At 47.7% G+C, this 21,850-nt stretch overlaps 1 protein-coding gene across 2 annotated transcripts; it reads left to right on the top strand.

The window, feature by feature from the left end:
- Positions 1–720: 720 nt before the first annotated feature.
- GJA5 (gap junction protein alpha 5) lies at positions 721–21,531 on the top strand. 2 transcript variants are annotated; one of them, XM_068421027.1, is made up of 2 exons: positions 721–981; positions 18,984–21,531. In XM_068421027.1, exon 2 carries the CDS (start codon positions 19,037–19,039, stop codon positions 20,144–20,146), a length of 1,110 nt encoding a protein of 369 aa, XP_068277128.1. In that variant the 5' UTR covers positions 721–981; positions 18,984–19,036; the 3' UTR covers positions 20,147–21,531. The 2 variants fall into 2 exon arrangements, with proteins under 2 accessions (XP_068277128.1, XP_068277118.1); XM_068421017.1 differs by lacking the exon at positions 721–981 and adding an exon at positions 6,084–6,255.
- Positions 21,532–21,850: the final 319 nt, after the last annotated feature.

Raw genomic sequence — 21,850 nt, 5'->3', positions numbered from 1 at the left:
GGGGCTCCAGCAATCCAACAGGATCAGGGACACCTGGGCTCTATTCCTGGCTCTTCTGCAAACCTGCTGTATTGTTTTGCTCCTTTCAGTAGCTCTAAACGAAGACCTTTTCCTGCCAAATTTGTAATCGTAGGTGTGAGGCTTCCATTTGAAAATTTGAGCCACAATAAGGAATTTGGGGTGATGGCGCTAGACTATGAATGCAAGCCCAGGCATTCATTCAGTAACAAAATCCCACGAAAGCCATTGCATTGGTGAACACCACGAACGGCTCACAGGCCAGCCTTACTTGCACCATTTACCAGTTAGCCATCTGCTCCCTTCAGATATTATTTTATGGCTTTCCTTTGTTTTCACCGAGGCCTAAACAGGAATGAAATTGTGAGTCTTGTCGCTGATCCTTTTAAATAAATAGCTCTGCCATCACTCTAATAAGTTTGACAAGTTGGTCCCAGGCCCTGGGCAGGAAGCTAATAAACTTCAAGTTGCTTTTCTATTGTTTTCCTAAAACAATTTGACTTCCTTTCTGATAGCCTCAAATTCCTTCAATAAAAATAGAGTAGCTGGGAGCCAGAGGAAGAGCTGAACTTGAGCCAAGTTGTACTTACAATGCCGCCTGCGTAAGATCACATTTTTATCCTGATCCACGAAGACTCTTTAAAAGAATAGCAGGCAGACAGCTGCCAGTGCATGTCAGGAACAGCTCGGGAGCTAGTCTCCCCCAGCATTGGTCCTCCAGGCTTGAGGGAATCTCCAGCCAGTGAGCCAGTGTCAGACCATAGCAGGAGGCTGAGCTCCTGGGAGCTGACTGGGGTTTGCTTACCCTGTCCAGCGTGTCCTCCCTCAGACACGGATCTCTTCTGGGAGCCAAACACTGACAGAGAGGTGGGCTCCAGCAAGACCAAGGGGCTGTGCTAAAGCTCACCCTTCAGTCAACTTCACCTGCTCCTCCCTCTACCTGTGCAGGCTCAGCAAAAAGAGGTAAAGGTCTGTTCTTTCTTTTCTTCTCACTTTGGGAAACATATATACGTATATATGAATACAGGCATATATTTTTGTAAAGCAGCAATCCGTCTAGCTGGAAGTTTACAGGACAAGATGAATGTCTGGTGGCTAGGTAGAAGAGGACTTCTTGCTTCAAAATGACTTGCTGGTCCTTTGGACAAGTCCTTTACGCTCTTCATGGTTTGGCTCCTCCACCTGTAAAGCAAGGAGAGTGTTTATAGGAGCTGCATTATCATTTGCAAAGCACTTCTCAACTACTTAGAGATGCTGCAGAGTTGAGAAGTAGAAGCAGTAGCTGTGAGAGTGCCGGGCTTTATTTCCAGTAACATAAAGCTGACAACTAAGCATTTACTTTGGGATAGGTAGTCATTTCTCCTCAGTGTGATGAAACCCTCTTCCAGTTTTTCTTGCTGAAAACTTTACTGGCAAATGAGACTGACACACAGTGACATTTCACGTCTTGCTGTTTCTTGCTTCCTCTTTTCTCACTGTGCTGGTTTGGTACTCTGGGCTGGGAAGGGGAAAACATCCACCTGTAATGGAATAATTGGGGATTTTTTGCTAAATAAGGAACTGTGACTACAAAACTGTTCCCCCTCATTCAGGGGCCCATTGTCACATGTGCTCCTGTTCCCTTGGGCCCAGCCTGTCTTTGGGAATATGCCTGCCGCTGGAGGATGCCTTCAAGCTGCCTCCAGAGGTCTAATGTATAACAGAGAACGTCCCTCTCCCTCCTTCTCTTTCAACCACATCCACGCATGGGGATTTTAGATAAAATGTTTCACCAGGAAGGCAGCATCCATGGTGCTTTAGAGAAGGCACTGAAGGTGCCTATTCAGCATGGGACAATACGAAGAGTCAGAATAAGTGCAGTGCTGTGGCCAGGCATCAGAGATGAAATACAAATGAGAAGTTTCTATCTCTTTCAACTGCTGTTGAGTGGTGGTTTTTTCTGAAATTTCCCAATGCAGTAAATCTGATATCCTCCCCAAGCACAAAGTCCTCGGTAATGGCAGGAAAGTACAAGACATTTTCCCTTCAGACAGACTCTTGAAGTTCTGAAATCTCAGGAGAGCGTCTACCTGCATTTGAAACAGCCTTCCAGCAAAGCCAGATGCTCCAAGAACATCTGGTTTATGTGAAGAAGCTCTTTCATATGTGAGCTCTCATCTATACTACTGCATATTTGCAGACCTTCTCTATGCATTGCGGTGGCTTGCTCTTTTTGTTTGTTTAAATCCCTGACACAGAATGAATCCTCCATTAAATAACCATGGGGTCAATGCCGAAAAACTCATCACACCAACTCTATTCAGGATTTACCTGGCTTCTGTGTGAAAGGGAGCAGTTCTGATAAGGCAATAAGGCAAATACAGGAAATAGAATGAAAAAGGGACCTCTTGGCTTATCAGGTTCAAGCCCTTTGAATAACAGGCGAGCACAAAACAAATGGCCTTTTCTAAACTTACTAAGCTCTGTTCTAAATCTCATTAGGTTTCCTCCCTCACTTGTGCTACTAGAATGCTGCTGCGGCACCTCCTTCCCTGTCTGTTGCTTAGAAACCTTCTGATTTCCAACCTAAATTCATTCATGGCCAATTTATATCTATTTATTCTTGTACCACATTGTCCTTTAGCTTATGCAGCTCTCCTCTCTCCCTAGCACTTATTTTCCCAGCCCCCAATTCCTAAAAGTATTTATAGGCAGCAAATCTCTCCTCTCTTAACCTTTGTTCTGCCAGACAAAGTAACTAAGCTCCCTTATAGTATTCACCCTGCAGGCACATCACACCACATTTTAATTCCTTCGGGTAGCTGCACTAGCATGAAGTTCAGTGCAAAATAATTAACGCAGAAAAGCTCGAACTGGTACCGCATCTATTTTCAAATCAGCTCAAATATCTCTGCACTCACTTCTGTGACTGATAAGTAAACATACTCTTGGCCGAGAGACACCCTCCATCCTTCTGATCACCCCGTTGCCTTTCTCTGCACCTGTTCCAGGCTGAATATCTTTCTTGAATGGGGGTGAGCAGCACTGCACACACCATTCTGGTGGGGTCTCACCTCCTCTTGGACGACATTAATCTCACTCGCTGCAACTGAAAATACTGCTACATCCTGAAAGCTCTCTTGCCTTTTTAACCCCCACATAGCATCACTGGTTCCTCCTCCTTTGGTGACCTTCACCCAGGACTTTCCCCGTCTCAGCCCTGCCAACTAGGAACTCCCAATTGCTAGGAGAGATTCCTGTTACTCTCTGAGCAACAAGTTCCTCGTGTGTGACTTTGCACTCTCTTGTTTAATCTCACCTCGATCACTCCAGTTGCAAAGAACCTTCAGTTCTCCTAGTGCTGGAATCCACCTCAGCCCTGACGATACTTCCCAGCTTTGTTCCACCAGAAGATGTCATTAGCATTTCTACTTTCAGTGCCAAGGTAATTAACACAAATATTAAAAAAAATCAGTCCTAAGAGCAATCTTTGAGCAGCCTCACAGGTAACTTCCCTTCAAGCTATTATGGAACTGGTGTCTCAGTTCTGTCAGTCTCTTACCCGCTTGAGGATTTCTCTAATAATCCCTGTCTTCTTCAGCTGAATCTTCTCCACTAATTTGCTTCTTCCAGGACACCACATCATACGCCTTTCTGAAGTCCAGGTAGATAAGGTCTGCTATGTTTCTTTTACATAGAGGGTCAGGAATCCTACCCCAAGAAAGCTATTTACCTTTGATCAAAAGATGGTACATGTTGTCCTATTTTCCCCTTATCTCCTGGCTTTATTTCTCCTTTCCTTCAAAATCCATTCCACAGCATAAGTTGCTGAGATCTGCAAGCTGCACATGGCAAGCTGTCAGCTGTTCTTCTCACTCCCACTGTCTGGGAGAGCATTCTCTTCCACTTGCTCTCCTCACTCAAGTCATACACGTTTTGCATAGCAGTCTCTTGGGGAGGGCAGGAAAAATCCTTCTTCCCAGCTTACCAGTGGGCAAAACAGCTATTTCTCTAGCTCTGGAGCTGGAGAAGCTGCCATGACTCCTGTTTTCCCTTTAAGAGGGCACAGTAGAGAAGAGAAGTGACGACACATTGAGGGGCTGGCTGAGGTATCCATACAACATCTCTACTCACCTTTCTGTCTTTTGCCTCCCTGTCTGCCTTCATCCATTTCCTTTCTGTGCATCAAAATGCAAGTAGTTCCCACCATCACCAAAAAAAAAGAGCTCACAGCAGTTACTTCACATGCACGATGCACGTATTGGACAGAAACCTTCCCCTCTCCCTCCTTCCTTCAACAGAACTGGACTGTATCTGCTGGATTCAGAGATTAACCCTGTAGGAGAATGAGTGTGCCACTCAGGAACAATACTGGGATAGGAAACACAAAGGAGTGAGCAGGGAGAATCAGATCTGATCACCCTGAGTGTACAGCAAAGTGTCAGCCACGCAGGGAGGGGATTACATTTCAGACAGCTCACTCACAGGACCTCCCTCTCTACAGAACGTGAGAAACACTTGACGAGCCTTAGCTAGCCTATCCCACAGCCATCTGTGAGCTAGGTCTGTATTATTAACGCCTTTTTTTGGACACTTCTATGCTGAAATCCTTGACAATTTCACTGGCATAAAATCAACAGGACTTTACATAATAATGCTTTATGGAAATCACTCCAGAAAGATGAAAGAACACAGTGATATTCCCCTTCCATGAAATTCCATCACAGGTATACAACTGCCAGGCAGGAGAGGGAGAAACGACTCTAGAAACATTCCCATTTTCTTAGAAGTCACGGGAAGCCTTTCAATAAAGTTAGAAATGAAGCAGCAAATGGCTACGGGTTTCTCCATACCAGGAGTTTACTGAGCCGCTATGGGAATTTACTGTGCACTGTATGTCCTGCACAACCATCAGGGTGGGTTCAGCCCTCTTGAAAAGGAGTTGCACTCAACTTCAGAGCGAGAGTGTCCACATAGGACGTGCCTCCAGAGGTAACCTCTGCACAGCACTGCCCCTGCGTAGGCTGGCTTTCAATCTATCTTGTGACTAAAGGGAGAACAATGATTAGATTGGAAGAGTTGCCAGCCCTGTGGTTTAGTCTCTGGACTGCTTTTGCTTCGTGACCTACACTAGCTGCTGCACGGGGACCACTGGGCAATTATGTTCTGGATGGGAGATCTCTAGCCCAGGAAGGATTGCTGGAGGGACACCCGCCAAAGCTTGTGCACAGCAAGGCAGTTCTCAGGGTAGCAGAGTCTTCTGTGCAAATCTCACTCTCCTGACACTGGTTCTTTGAGACCAGCCTTTATCAAAGCCAGAAGGCATCTCTGATTCACCCTCCTCTCTGGGGCCTGATGTGCAGGAATCAGAGGCTCAACTTGACACATACGTGAAAGACCTTCAGACACTTGATGTGCCAAAAGCATTTTTTAGAAAGGCCCAAATGTTCATGATCAGATCGTGTGTTTGCGGGGAGGTGGTGGTGTGTCAAAAAACACCTCTCCTGACAGGCAGGTTATTCTCGATTTGTCAGTAAGGGGGCCTGTAAAACCCTCCTGGGAAGCATCAAGTGCCCTTTGGACCAAGGCTGCAGCTTCACTGGGCTCCTGGTCCAAGGCAGCAGAGCAAGTCCTATGTAATTTGAAGAAGTGGAGGACCCTGCTCCACATGAACTCTGCTCTACCAGGTGATTAAGCTTGACCGAGTCAGAAAAGAGTCTTCCATTGATGTCTTGCACGGAAAAAGCTTCTCAGGGTCTGGCTGGTTTAACTGTGGGGCAACCCTGCCTCTTTTCATTTAAGGAAGGCTTAGACCATGGCATGTTATCTGGGGGAGGAGGCGAGAGGAACGGCAGTAGCAGTAACTGGAAGGGACAGTGCGAAACTGGCAGCGAGCGCATCCTGTCGGCATGGAGAGAGTGGCATGGGGAGAGGCTGAGAATGGAGAGGAGGGAATGAGATCCATGGTCTTTAAAGGCAAAACAACAGGAAACTAGGTTTGAAAATAGAAAGATTAAGTTGAAGGGGGTGGGAGAGACAAGAAAAGTAGGTGAAGAAAGAAGAGGGGGAAAGGCAGAGAGGCAGTGGGGAAGACAGAAAGTGACACAGAAAGGGGGTGGAGAAAAAGAGAGGAAGAGAGAGAGAACCATATTAAAGGAATAAAACCAAGCAACTGAGGAGAACAAGGAGTACAACTCAACTACAGAAAGGAAAAGTGCTAAAGCGAGGAAAGACAGGAGACAAGAGACTGGAAATCAGGTAAGTAACCATGAGGGGGAAATAACAGAACTGCAGAAACATCGATGACAGATCAAGCTGTTACACTCAAGGGGAAAACAGCATGAGGGGAGAGAAGGACTTGGTGAGGCAAGAAAAGAAGGATGGCCAAAAATAGCTTAAGAAATTTACTTTTTATTTCCATTTCTCTCCAAAACACTCCCACTAGTAACAAGATAGGCCTGGGACATTTTAAAAATTAAATTCTTTTTGCCACAGGCAGCTACAGAACTGACAAGGAAGCCTCCTTGCAACGAACATGGGTACCGATAGGTTTCAATGTACAGGGAAGCAGGATAAGAGCCCCAAGTCCCCTCAGAGAGAGTAGTGTGCAAATTGCAGTTTCTGTCAGATCCCATTTCACCATGCTGTCAGGCTGCTCAGGGGAGGGTGGTGAAGGGAACTCTTACCTATGAGAGCCTCTCAGGGTATGAACACTTTATCAAGTGTCTGCGTGAACCGCCTGTATTCCAAAGCATGCAGGATGGTTTCAAAATGTTGCAGTTTCTTTTCCCTGAGAGTATTGCGTCCTGGCTGGTCTGTGACATGGAGGCTGGGAACATAACTCAAATGTAGAGAAGTGCCTTGCTCGTATCTCCCAGCCACCCGTCCTGCGCGCGCCGCGGGGGGAATGCCTTTCTTTTCCATCCCGACACTGCCCAGGGCAGCCTCAGCAAAGAGGCACACAGCCCTAAAGGGACTAACGCCCTCTCCCACTAGCAGCTGCTGCTTCTTTTTATTTGCCTTCCTAAGTTTTTTTGCCTTTTTGTACTTGGAATAATTATTCAATTACATTTCCATAATTTAATACTTCTAGCACTGCCACCGCATGTTTCAAAGAACAGCCTAGCTTGAAAACACAGCACCCTTATACACCCACCTGGAAAGAAGCAATCACAGTGTGTAAAGGTTGCCTGCTAATTGCCACCTCTGATCTGTGGTGACTCCTTTGATTTCCTAAAGGGTCATTTTACTGGCCATTTGTCTTGTCTAATGAGCTTTGTGGCAGTCTGATTTTAACAGCTCAGGTAAACTGAGGCAGTGCCTCCGTGCCCAAAAAACCATAAACACCATAGAGGATCATGTAAGTAGCATTTCGGGACAAATCTCAGCTAAAAAAGTCACGGGCTGAATGAGCCTTAATTGTTGAACTCTTCCTCCATGCTAATAAACCTGTCAAAACACCTTGGTGAAGCAGTATGTGTGAGAGGTTTTCCCCACTGCTGCCTATGTGATCTTCTCTTTAAGGCTGAAGAACCTAACACATGTAATATATGTATGCATCTGCATGTGCAGCTAGGAGCAGGTTAAACTGTTATTCAGAAGCCTCAGAGTATTCAGTATTTGCACCAGAAGCCAAAAAATTCTGCATTTGCTGGTCTTTTCAAAATTACTCTGAGATGAGTGCAGATTTCTAACTCTCTTCCCCCTTTCCTTGGGAGCAGAACAGTAGTTTAGGAGAATTCCCGAGGCTTCAGGGTTTAAAATACTCATCAGGCTCCGGTCGCTTGGGAACTATGTTAAGTATTCCTGCTACTATAACTATGTGGGGTTGTTGGTTATTTCCCACTCAACAGTATATATTATCACAATATTTTAGTATTACGGGCTGTCACATGAAAAGTTCAAACCCTGCCAGAAAATACAGAACTTCATACCCTAGCCTCTCTTCTCTTTTTGACCTTCAGACAGATTTTACACATTCTGCACGTTTGCCCTTGTTTTCTGGCTTATCTCGCAGCATTGAAAATAGACAAGAAGGAATGAGTAATTCAGCACTATACCATGTCATTAGGGAGCACATTTCAGAGGCTGCTCCACACCTCGGGTGCTGTTGTATGAGGCACGAGGACAGAGGCTTAAAATTAGAAATAGTTCCCAGGAGGCACCAGAGAAACTTCAATCTTTGGGCTAAGAATTCATAAAGAGGGGGAAAAAAATTCCATTTTATGGCTATTGATAAGCAACAGAGAGATCTCTATGAACAATACCATAGCATGCCAGCTCTTTCCTGAAACAAAGACATATTCATGGCACACAGTAAGTAATGAGCATAGAGGTGCACGCTTCTAAGTGTCTCTAGTGTATCTTTAAAGAGGGGTCAGTGGTTTTTAATGTAAGAACGAAGGGGTTTACACTTACATTTCCGTCTTTCTTCATTATCTTTGTTGTTACGGACATGCCTTGAGAATTTCCATACGAAACTCCTCTCCCTTAGGATCAGAAAAGCTAACAGATGCCTTGGTCAGGGCACAGGGTCGCTCGGGAAGTGAAGCAGTCCGTCGAGGGTGGCTGCTGCAGAGCTCCAGGGTCTTCGGCTGCGTTTGGATGTCTGGTGAAGAAGGGAGGGAAGAGTGGGATGGGAGAAAAACTGTCTCCAGCTTAAAATCAGATAAAGCTGTCCAAAAGGTCTGGAGTTAATTCTTGCTTCTTACTCCAATTTCCTCTGTCGTGATGGGGCAAATCACTTAAGCCACGTTTCTTCACAAACGCCCCCTCCGTGCTGTCTCCTGTCTTCTGGATATCTGACTTCTAGATGTGGTCCAACTGGTGGAAGGGATAAAGGCTCTCACTCCAGCATTAACCAGACAGACCTCTGCTTTAAACATACATTATATAGTGATAAGTGCACTGAAAAAAAACCCAGATTAGCAACAGAGCCAAACAGCTTCCAAAATTAATGAACATTTTTTATCTTAATCTCTCACTGCCCTAGTACCTCAGCTGTAAAGTTGATCTAATATCATCTCCTCACCTCTGGGTGGTAATGAAAATAAGTAAATTAATAATTGTGAAGCAATCAGATACTGTTGTGATGAAAGCCATAGGAAAACCCATGGGAAAACTAATAATTCTCTCTTTAGAACTGGACTTGAATAACGTACAGTAAACGAGGCACAGGCCACCCACTGAACAATGAGGAGAAAACAAAACATTGAATAGCTGCTGTTCAAGAAAGCCCCAGCCAGGCTGGCACAGAACAAGGCAGGCATCCTGTGCAAAGAATGAGGTGACAATGTGAGGATGTGGTTAAAGACTCATAGCTATGAGCCACAGGCACAAAGAGATTGAATTAAGATTACTGAGAACAGTAACTCTAGCATTTCCTAACTCCCTACAGCTGGGTTTTGCAAATTTAATATTAGTTGTTTTTAAAGGGGGGGGGTGGGGTGTGCATGTATATATATGTACATACACTGAGTCTATAAAATAATTCACTCACAACTATAGCCAAACTTCACCCTGAATGAGAAATTCAATGCTTGAGGCAAGGATACAGCGATGAGGCTGGAGTGTGAAGAGAATTTTGGAAAGAAGGAAGAAATGAGGTTTGACAAGGTAGTACTAAGTGGGAAGTAGATAGTCACTGAAAACTTCCCCTTTCTAAAGCTGAAAGCCTTAGCAATCTGGGTGCTGCAGAGAGTTAAGTGGTCAAAACTGCCAAAAAGCTGAGGCAAGGCTCTGCGGGGGGAGCTCGACTGTAAGAGAGCAATGGGGAAGTGATAGGCAGGGAGACACTGGGGGGAGAGGAGGGAAGAAAGGATGGGAAAAGTCTGAGTGAGAGCCCTTTCCTTCCCCCACTACCTCTCCAGTCTGTTTTATTTCAACACTATAACAACTTGCGTCTCATGCAGCCTATGAACCAGCCTCAAATCACATGGGCAGGTTTTTTGCTGCTATGTTGGGCCCAACGTGACGCCTGCCATCGCTGCCACGTCTCCTTACACCAGCCTCCCCCACTGACTAAGCGGTGCGTAAGACCAGCTTCTCTCAGCAGAGCTCAGGAACAGATTTACTACAGCAGCCCCCAAATTTCTCAGCATGTTTCTGTTTTCCAGAGCTCCCTCTGCCCTGTTTGGCTGCCCCCTCTTCATCCTGTTAAGGAGTAAGCTGAGTAATATCCATCAGTCTCTTTGCAGCATTTACATCAGAGATAGAATTGATGGGCTTTTTTCTAGCAAAAAGCACATGTGAGCCTTCATTTAGCTTATCCCAAGTCCAGTTTTGTCACATTTTTTGGGCTCTCTAAGGTCCCACATTTCTGTAAGGCAAAGAGAGACAATCCCAAGAGGGTTAGAGGGTGCTCCCTGCATGCTGTGTAAGCCTGGATACCGCTATCATGTAACTATTCAAACACGGTGGGACAAATTCATTCCTCAGCTTGACTCATCTGAGTTCAAGGTCTTTTCTGTTCTTGGTCTCCTGCATCTACATCAGGCAAAGCTTGGCCCTAATATTTGGGTATATGAAAGCACAATTTGACCTAGGCCAAGGGAGAGGAAAAAAACAACATTATATGTCCTGGATAGACAAATAATAAAAATTCAGCTAACTGGGAGTCTGCAGCTTCCACCATCACTTCAGATTAAAATATTCTACATAATTCTGTCATCTGTGTGTGTGACACATCCCTGATGTACGCACTTGGAGGTGTTGAGTGATTTCCCTCTGTCTGTGTCTCTGTGTGCGTCAGGGTTGTGTGTGTGTGTGTTCAGGAGGTGACAGGTCATTCAACTCCCTTATCTTCTCAGCCACTCTCTTTTTGTGAACTCTGAGATTTTCCACATTTGGAGAGGAGGGGGGAAGCACACCTCATCAAGGAATAACAAGCTGTCTGCAACTGCAAGCTGGGCCAGTGGTCTGGATACCAGTATGACCCTTCCAGAAATTGCAGTGAACTCAGGAGGAGCCAAGAGATGAGAAACATTGGATGTCTGTCTTCTAGGACAGGAGCTGTTAACACAGAGCTCTGGAGTCAAAGTCAGCTGATACTGGCTCAGCACAGGACTCTGAACCCAAGGAACTAGAAAGGAACCTATGCAAACACGTCAGATTTTTTTTTAAAGCATAAAGAAGTACAAACCTTAGTTTAGTCCAGATCCATGTGTAGATCAGAGTTACAAATTTGGCTAAAGAACTGGCTTATTTCAGGCAGAAACTTATCACAAGCACATGCATGCATATATGAAGCCAGAGGGATGGTGCTTGGAGAAAAATGCCATCTTGCTTGTCTATTGTATATACATATGAAGGAGCCAACGTCAGTAAACAGTGAACAAAGAGATACCTGCTGAGGTGGGCTTTAGCATCCATCTATGTCACCAAGCTATGAAAAGCCTCTGGAATGCAAAGCATCGCACCCACGCTGAACAGTGCATTTCTAACTTCATTCATCTTTTTATGTTGTAAGCCATGTACACCCAAAATGCTTCCTGACCAGGTCCTGGCAACAAAGGAGCACTGTATATGTATGTTGAAGAGGCTGCTGCTTCCTTTTGGGCACTGACTATGGCTGCAGGCTCTGCCATCAATAACAAGATGTTCATCTTGTTATGGCCGAGCCCAGAGAGTGGTGGTGAACAGGGCAAAGTCCAACTGGTGGTCAGTCACTAGCGGTGTTCCCCAGGGCTCAGTTCTGGGGCCGGTGCTGTTCAATATCTTTATAGATGATCTGGACGTAGGGATTGAGTGCACCCTCAGCAAATTTGCAGATGACACCAAGCTGGGTGGGAGTGTCGATCTGCTGGAGGGTAGGAAGGCCCTACAGAGGGATCTGGACAGGTTAGATAGATGGGCCGAGACCAACGGCATGAGGTTCAACAAGAACAAGTGCCAGGTCTTACACTTGGGCCACAACAACCCCCTGCAGCGCTACAGGCTGGGGGAAGAGTGGTTAGAAAGCGGCCTGGCGGAAAGAGACCTGGGGGTGCTGATCGACAGCCGGCTAAACATGAGCCAGCAGTGTGCCCAGGTGGCCAAGGAGGCCAATGGCATCCTGGCCTCTATTAGGAATAGTGTAGCCAGCCGGTCTGGGGAAGTGATCGTCCCTCTGTACTCGGCACTGGTGAGGCCACACCTTGAATCCTGTGTCCAGTTCTGGGCCCCGCACTTCAAGAAAGATGTTGAGGTGTTGGAGCGAGTCCAGAGGAGGGCGACCAAGCTGGTGAAGGGTCTGGAGGGTCTGACCTCCGAGGAATGGCTGAGGGAGCTGGGGGTGTTTAGCCTGGAGAAGAGGAGGCTCCGAGGTGACCTTATTGCAGTCTACAACTACCTGAAGGGAGGTTGTAGTGAAGTGGGAGTCGGCCTCTTCTCCCAGGCAATTAGCGATAGGACAAGAGGACACAGCCTCAGGCTTTGCCAGGGGAGGTTCAAGTTGGACATTAGGAAGAATTTCTTCTCAGAAAGGGTCGTTAGACATTGGAAGGGGCTGCCCAGGGAGGTGGTGGAGTCACCATCTCTGGATGTGTTTAAGAAAAGCCTGGACATGGCACTTAGTGCCATGGTCTAGTTGACAGGGTGGTGTCAGGGCAACGGTTGGACTCGATGATCCCAGAGGTCTCTTCCAACCTGGTTGGTTCTGTGATTCTGTCTCTTAAAAGAGCACTTAAAAAAAAAAAAAAAAGAGAACCTCTGGTTCTGCCAGGTGTACCTGCTATAGAAGTGTAGCATGAGAGGGATTCCTTTCAGATCACCAAGACAGTAATGTCCCAGAGCACAGGAGAGAAGGGCTGTGGTCTGTAGAAGCAGATGTTCTTGTGCTGTAGAAGCAGTGTTGTGTCGCTGTCACCAAGTCTAAGAGGCAGTGCTGCACAGAAAAAAGGACACAAGTTTGCAAGTCACAACCCCTGAGCTCTGTCCCCAGACTGCCACTAACGCAGCGACCTCAGACAAGCAGGTTGCCCTTTCTGTACCCCAGTGATCACCATCTGCAAGATAAAGATGACAGCATCTGCACTGCGTGGGATACTGTGAGGCTGGACTACTGCTAACAGAGGGCTGGAGATCCTTAAGTAAAATGTACAGCTGTGTCCTTCCTAAGTGTCTACAGGTGTGAGTGTCCAGTTTTGCAGTGCGGGGACCACTCACGTCTGGCTGCAGCCTGACAGTTGTCAACGCAGGGGAAAAGATCTCTGCCCTCATACCCCCACAGTAGCTGTCTCTTGTGCCACACGCTCTCCTGGACCTGCTATAAGGTGACACAGCTGGAGGAAGGAAGGCCACAAGCAATTCCTAGGCACTGACCATGCCACAGCTGGCCTGGATGCCCCACTGCACAGGGCTGTCACTTCTCATGAGCCTAGTACCTAAAGGAGACAGCTGCCTCCCCATTTGGTAGCTCAGAGGGGATGGACTTGCTGCATGGCCTCTACACACAGTCCCATGTCTGGTGTGCGAGCCTCTTCATGACATCTTGGGCCCCAGCCTTCTAGTTCATTGGGACATCTCACTGACTATCAGATACACACATTTGTGTCCAATTGAGCAAATCACACACACGGGGTGGGCAAAAATACAACAGCTTTGACTTCATTACTTTCCCCCTCCCTGAGAACCACGCTTCCCCCACACAAAGGAGCCTTCCTCACAGAGCCTCTCCGTGCGCCTGGGACCTGCCAAGGGGGAGAGGTGAGCCCAGAGAGGGAGAGCAGAAACAGTGTCATAATCAGGCTCTCCACTTTATTTTAGAAACATCCTGCAGAGATGGCGACCTCCTGTCACCTTCCTTGTAAGAAAAGTTAGCATGAAGTGTCAAGCTCAGCTATTTATATCACTGCTGATAGTCTCGCCTGTCATCTAAAGAGGGGAAAACTTTCTTCCTAAAAATTCCAGGGGAATTAAACTGATGTAAAGAGGGTTGTGCAGGCACATCCCTCCTGCCTCTTTATTGTGAATTTCTTAGCTGTTCCCCAAAGCCTCAGCTGGTCCATCCAGAACAAGCGTGCTAGCCAGAGCAAGCAGCAGTGATGTAAAATGCTCGCCTGTTGTTCAGAGCACGTGGCATCACGAAGAGGATGGGCAAAACTGCTCTGAAAGTGATGGACACTTCCCCTCCCACAGAAAAAGGCAGCACAAAAAGATGATGGCAGAGAGCAGCCCGTGGCTGGCAAGCCAGCCTGGTGCACTGGCAGGTGCCATCCCCGCTGGGGTATTTTTATCGTGGAATTTGGCAGTCACAAGGCAGCCCGGAGCTGGGCGCACTCCATGCCTGGCCTGCAGCGTGATACTCAGTTTTCTCCAGCTTTAATAGCATTCCAGGTTATGATTAAGCTGGGACAGCCACGCCGCTGGGCTCGTGCCAGGCTGTGCTGGTCTTTGTCACATACGCGTTTCCCGGTGCCGAGGTCCCATGACTGCGCACAGCTCCTTTGTTGATCCAGCAGAAAGCTGACAGCCAAAACCATGGCCAGGCAGTGGCACAGCCCACAACTCTACATGAATATGCATGACTCTGCTGTCAAGACAGTCTGCTATCAGGTGATGCGACCCCACGAAGATACCCAGAGGTGTTTTTCACCGAGTCACACCAGAGTGAGACAAGATTTGTCCAACTGAGTCCAAACTAGGAATATAAAAGGCCACAGATGCTCACACGCCGAGAGGTCAAAGCATACAGGGACAGCAGTAGTCTGGGAGTGAGGAAAGGGAACTCTACGGAAAATTCCCAAGAATAGCAAAGCCCTGAGGAGAAAGACTAGGTCAGAGGCAGCCCTGCATAGCCAGGAAAAGCTGTCAGGAGGTGACAACAATCCTTCTTTGCCTGCTGGCAGCACGAGCTAGATGCTCTCTTCTGTTCTAGGAGGCCCTTGGACTGGCATTGCAAGAATAGCTCGCTAATAACTAAAAACATCTAAGTCAAAAATACTACACAAGGAGGGAAACTCCTTCTCTTGGTATCCAACACCCGTTTTCCTGCGGCCACCTACCCCCTTACAGCAGCCACCTGGCTCTCTGTGGGGCTGTAGCAGGAAGATCAGGAGGCATTCAGGTCTTTGGGCAGCCCCTCCTTTAAACAGGGGAGCAGCCAGCAAGAAGGGTAGAGGGAACAGTCCTAATATTTAGCCTAAGCCTCATGGCTGCCAGCCTTGGATCCTTCTGATTTACTCCTTTTGGAAAATATTGTGCATGTGTGAGGGAGTAAATTACTCTTATTCTCGCATTCATTCACATCTTTTATTTCTGGACTCCTCTTGCACTTACGTTTGCCAACTTTATGTTCTGTACGCATTGATGTTTACAATTTGCAAGCGTCTAGGTGTCCCTTCCCTGGGGAAAACAAGCCGTAGTAAAACCCCAAACTAGCTGCACATGGTAGAACTGATGGGAAGAGGTTCTCAGCCTGTGATTGCACACACACATACGGCAGGAAGGAAAACTCATCCTTGGCACAGCCAGGGAGAACTGTGTTCATTTTTAGCCCAACAAGCAAGGTGAGTCAAGAAAAGGCAGCTGTTAACTAGCAACAGTAGGAGCAAGAGGGGCACCTGCAAACAACACCAGCTCACCTGGAAAAATGAGGACACATACCATTGTTCATGCTGTCTTGGAAGGAATATTCCACACATAGAGTTGTGCTGTATTGTCTTGGATGCACCTGTACAGTGAGCTGTAGGTAGCTGGTTACCTTGTCTGCACTCTGGAAAAAAAAAATTAAAAATCCTGATTTCACTGCAACTGTCTGTAAACATTTCCCGTCACTGATTTCTCTGCCTGTATGTAATCCCCTGGTGCCCACAGAATGAACCCATATGCTAATTTCTCCAAAACGCAGTAACTGCACCAAAGCCATTTCAGAAGATAAGACAGACCCACAGATTCACCAGTTTTTACCAGTGCAGACAAAGAGGAGTCAGAAAGACTGGCTGATTTTCTGTGTTACTGCTCCTCCGGTTCTGGGCTGGCAGCACATGAAAGCTTCAGCGTACTCTGAGCAGTCACCAGGATCTACACATCAACATGATAGCAGCATGCCTGCCAAAGCAGGAGAGAGCCAAAGCCCACCCTTTGCTTCCAGGGATGCCCCTTCTCCCTCCTCACCCAGCTGACTGGCAGTGGGGCAGCAAGGGGTCACAGAATCACAGAATCAATCAGGTTGGAAGAGACCTCTGGGATCATCGAGTCCAACCATTGTCCTGACACCACCCTGTCAACTAGACCATGGCACTAAGTGCCATGTCCAGGCTTTTCTTAAACACATCCAGAGATGGTGACTCCACCACCTCCCTGGGCAGCCCATTCCAATGTCTACTGACCCCTTCTGAGAAGAAATTCTTCCTAATGTCCAACCTGAACCTCCCCTGGTGAAGCTTGAGGCTGTGTCCTCTTGTCCTATCACTAGTTGCCCGGGACAAGAGGCCGACTCCCACTTCACTACAACCTCCCTTCAGGTAGTTGTAGACTGCAATAAGGTCACCTCGGAGCCTCCTCTTCTCCAGGCTAAACACCCCCAGCTCCCTCAGCTGTTCCTCGTAGGTCAGACCCTCCAGACCCTTCACCAGCTTGGTCGCCCTCCTCTGCACTCGCTCCAACACCTCAACATCTTTCTTGAAGTGCGGGGCCCAGAACTGGACACAGTACTCAAGGTGCGGCCTCACCAGTGCCGAGTACAGAGGGACGATCACTTCCCTAGACCGGCTGGCTACACTATTCCTAATAGAGGCCAGGATGCCATTGGCCTTCTTGGCCACCTGGGCACACTGCTGGCTCATGTTTAGCCGGCTGTCGATCAGCACCCCCAGGTCTCTTTCCACCGGGCCGCTTTCTAACCACTCTTCCCCCAGCCTGTAGCGCTGCAGGGGGTTGTTGTGGCCCAAGTGTAAGACCCGGCACTTATTCTTGTTGAACCTCATGCCATTGGTCTCGGCCCATCTATCTAAGCTGTCCAGATCCCTCTGTAGGGCGTTCCTACCTCCAGCAGATCGACACTCCCACCCAGCTTGGTGTCATCTCAAATTTACTGGGGGTGCACTCAATCCCTAAGTCTAGATCATCTACAAAGATATTGAACAGCACCGGCCCCAGAACTGAGCCCTGGGGAACATTGCTAGTGATGGTCACCTCCCCATCCCCTTACCTAGGCAATCCTCACCTTTCCTCAGGGCAGCCCTCAGCAGCATGAGTTTAAGTATTTGCCTTTTGATCTTTGTCCCATCCATCCTTGCAGATGGACACCGCACATAAACAAGCGATGGCATAAATCGTCGCGTGCGCTGCTACATTAAATCATATCACGTACATAACCAGAGGAGGGGATATTGTTCCCTCAACAAGCATCTCTCTCTGTTCTCCAGCTTTTGCTCGCAGGAAATCTACACAATATTGCTGCAGTAAATTCTCAGCATTTAACAGCATCTACTCGCCACAGACCTTCTTTATACCGTAAAAATAATCCGCTCTTAAAGACAAGACAAGAGACAATAAAGAAGGAGAGTTAACACTTTTGGTCCCTACGGCTTTGGGATTTACCTTGGCTAATGCTTTTAATATTTCATTATGATGATTATTAAGTTTTTCATTTATTTATTAAAAGGATATTTTCCAAAAGACTGACTGTTGGAGAGCATTATCTCCAAGGTAATACTGCACACTTTATAGCACCTAGCGCTTAACTTACGCACAAGGGACAGCTTTGCAGTGCCCTGGGAAGGTAAGCATGGTGAGTAGAACTGGATCCAGTGATTGCTCCAGCACTCCCACAGAGCCCCACAAAAGATGGATTAAACCCATCGTTCTCTTTTTATCCAGGGGCTGTAAGTGACTTGGCCAGAAGCAGTCTGTCAGAGGCAGAAACAAAATTGAAGCAGGCTTTCCTACATCCTCACGTTGCAGCCATACTACCAGCCCACCAAACCTTTCCTCCCATCAGACCACCTACCAAACAGCAGTTCCCAGGAGCTGCTGCTCCTTGGGAGGCATTTCAGAGGAGGCTTTTTTCTTTGCCTGGGTCATTTGAACTGTGAGTTTTGTCTCAGAGCTTAAGAGGAGGGAACAAGATCCACCATTTAGATTTTGCAGCAGTTCCCTCTGAGAGAGGCATGACAAGGGAGGTGGTGGAGTCACCATCTCTGGAGGTGTTTAAGAAAAGCCTGGACATGGCACTTAGTGCCATGGTCTAGTTGACAGGGTGGTGTCAGGGCAACGGTTGGACTCGATGATCCCAGAGGGCTCTTCCAACCTGGTTGATTCTGTGATTCTGTGACAAGGTGGCAGCAGATTAAGTCTACAGGACTGGCACAGCTCACCAAAGTCTTTACCCTCCCCAAAACATTTGCAGCCTGTAAATGAAACACTTGCAACTAGTGACACTGCAAAACCATAGCAAAACCTATGGGCAAGGGGTAGGTGGGCAACAGGAAGGTTTTTCTCTGCATTTCTTTCAGTGGTGGCATCGAGCTCAGAAATGAAGCCCAGAGCTGCGAGCACATCACGTCCCAGGTGTCAGTGCAGGTGTTACACAAAGGCGACACATGAAAATGCCAAGGCACTGCTCAGACCAAGCTGTAGACTCCAGTCTCATCTCCCAGGGGATGAGCCCGTTAAGGATTCCCCAGAGCACATTTTGCAGACAGATGAATAGTGCTTTAACTACACAGTCCACAGAGGATGCAATATGCAGACCGCAGTGAAAGGACTTTCTGAACCAAGAAAAAATCTGGCTAACCCTCAAAGTTTTGGCAACCTGTTTAGCAGGTTGTAGTTGGATTATGCAAAAAAATATTACTTTGTTTCAGTAGCTGAATAAAAAAAAACCAAACCCAACACATTGTTTTCAGTGGATGTGAAACACAGTTGTCAGCAAACCAGACCTCATTCATTTCAGGTCAATTTAAAACATTTCCTCTGACACAAAACAAATCATTTCACTCCATGCATTCCCAGTTGGGCACTTCCTAACCCTCCTTAGAACCACTCTCTTCTGTTTTCTCCCACAGAGGCTGTGTCCAGTTCTCCCTTCAAGACTTCTCACCCCTCCTAGTAAGCAGAAATGGGAGATTGGAGTTTCCTGGGAGAGTTCCTCGAGGAGGTCCACAAACACTCCACAGTGGTGGGGAAAGTCTGGTTGACCGTGCTCTTCATCTTCCGGATGCTGGTGCTGGGTACAGCAGCTGAGTCCTCCTGGGGGGACGAGCAGTCTGACTTCATGTGCGACACCCAGCAGCCTGGCTGTGAGAACGTCTGCTACGACAAGGCTTTCCCCATCTCGCACGTCCGGTTTTGGGTCCTCCAGATCATCTTTGTCTCCACTCCATCTCTGGTGTATATGGGCCATGCGATGCACACAGTGCGCATGGAAGAGAAGAGGAAGATGAAGGAGGCAGAACTAGAGGCCCAGGAGATGAAAAACAACGGTGACACATACTACCAGCAGAAGTGCCCCGTGGCCGAGAAGGCCGAGCTGTCTTGCTGGGATGAATCAGGAGGCAAAATCATACTCAGGGGCAGCCTGCTGAACACCTACGTCTACAGTATTTTGATTCGCACTGCCATGGAAGTGGCCTTCATTGTGGGACAGTACGTCTTGTACGGGATCTTCCTGGAGACCCTGTATATCTGCCAGCGGGCACCTTGCCCCCACCCTGTCAACTGCTACGTTTCCCGTCCCACAGAGAAGAACGTGTTCATTGTCTTCATGCTGGCTGTGGCAGTGCTCTCCCTATTCCTCAGTCTGGCCGAGTTGTACCACTTGGGCTGGAAGAAAGCCAAAGAGAGGTGCTCCCGGTCTTACAAACCCAGCCCCAGCACAGCCCCTGGCAGACTGGAGTCTGCTCCGCAAGTAGAAAGGGCCCAGATGTACACTCCTCCACCAGATTTTAACCAGTGCTTGTCAAGTCCCAATGGGAAGTTCATCAGCCCCTTCAGCAACAAGATGGCCTCCCAGCAGAACACCGCCAACTTCGCCACCGAGAGGGTCCATGGCCAGGAGGATGCTGCTGGTGAAGGGCCCTTCATTAAGTCCAGCTACGTGGAGAGTCCGGAGGTGGCCAACGAATGTGCAGCGCCCACCTTTCCCGAGAACTACTTCAATGAGAAACGCCGGCTCAGCAAGACCAGCCGTGCCAGCAGCAAGGCGAGGTCAGACGATTTGTCTGTGTGACCTGCCTCCAGGAGAGATGAAGAGAAGGAGCAGTCTCAGCGCTTAGTAAAAACTTCTGCAAAGTGGACTCCAGACTCTTGCCGCTAACCTCTCTCTCTTTTAATACCCTCTTGCTCCTTCTCAGTGAACATCATTGTTATATTGCAGACAGCACCTCTCATGGCTTAAGGCAGGGGCAGCCACTGGGAGACAGGCACTGAAGAGAGGCATCAATCCAGAGATGTGAGGCTCTCGGCCATATTTTCCTCATGGGACCCACAGGGACTGGAGACTCACCATCCTTAGCCTCCTAGAGCACAGGCCAGCAGAATCCTGAGGCTGCCCAGCAGGTATCCACTGCGACACTGTATTCAACACACTGGACCTCAACCCCCTTGCATCTTCTTTGGTGTCTATTCAATGTTTGCTGCATCTGCTTGGCAAGATACTGAGCTGAAGCTTCTCTCACCTGCAGGGAGCAGAAACACACCAGTAGGCTTTCTGAAAGAAAGACTTTCTCCTCTGCTTTGTTCTCGCTCTGTCTAACCCTCCCTCTACCTGAGCCCAGATATTTTATACCAGTTTACCTATACAATAAATCCTACTTGAATTTTTGGACACTGTGTATATAACTTTTCCCCATCAATAAGGATATCCGTGGTCCCACACACACAGCTGCCTCATGTCTAACATTGGAATCCCTTCCTCATTCCTAAGTCAGCAGAGCAGACTGACCCCGGGGCCCGGGGATATTGCTTAGATGACCAGTTGATGAAGACTGGGAATTTTCCCAAGATTCTTCTGTCATCAATTCTAAGCAGGACATCCGTTAACAGAAATAGAGACTCTCCTTTGAGAACAGATATCTTATTAGTAAAAAAGTGGAATTATCGTGTGGAAACAAAGTGGTTTTCCCCCTTTTTAAACTCATCTTTCAAGCAACCTGAATGCTGCTGAAAGGGCGCTGCCACCTGCCATCTTGAGAGAAAAAACATCCCCTGTTTATCTGCAGAAGAGGTACGGCCTGTATCTTCTCCTCACTAACCTACCAAAACACTTCAGCATCTTTTGCAAGGAGCAAGAGTCCTCTCCAGGTCCTGCACATCATTCAGCTCTTGGCTGCTCTCTCAAGCCTGCCAGCCAGTGCAAGCCAAGGTGTTTGTCCTCGCAGCAAGTCCCTGTTCTGCCATCAGGTCATCTTCATCTCCACTCTATCCCTAGTCCATATGGCGTAAGAAGCCACCCATGGACCAGCTCTTTCCACCACTGTAGCCTCTCAGAGCAGCCATTGGATGCTAGCTTTGGTACAGTTCCTTGTACATATACATACATACACACCCACACAGAGGGGGGGAAACCATTTTTTTGTTTGTAAGGTGTTTTATATATGTGTATTTTTTAATCCTGAAAAGACCTGCGTGCTCTCTTTAACGTGAGATTTTAGTCAATCGTATCTAGGTTTCTCCTAATAAAGTTCTAACTCCATCTCTCCTTGTTGATGTTTCTCCTCTCACGTGGCTGAGAACGAGCTGCTGGCATCGATCAGGCTGCCTGCCAGCCTCCGCTGCTCAGAGATCACAAACATTCCCGTTGCCCAGAGTGGCAGGGATGAGGGGAAGGCTTGGCTGGGGGGATAAATCATAAACATTGGGAAATGATTGACTGACTGGCTAACAGACACCGCCTCCAGCTCCCCTGCCTGCCTCTGCATTACACCAAGGACTA

This window comes from Nyctibius grandis, chromosome 2, assembly GCF_013368605.1.
Source record: "Nyctibius grandis isolate bNycGra1 chromosome 2, bNycGra1.pri, whole genome shotgun sequence".
Taxonomy (NCBI): domain Eukaryota; kingdom Metazoa; phylum Chordata; class Aves; order Nyctibiiformes; family Nyctibiidae; genus Nyctibius; species Nyctibius grandis.
Note: the sequence above shows the minus strand (reverse complement) of the source record. Positions and strands in the feature narration are given on the sequence as shown.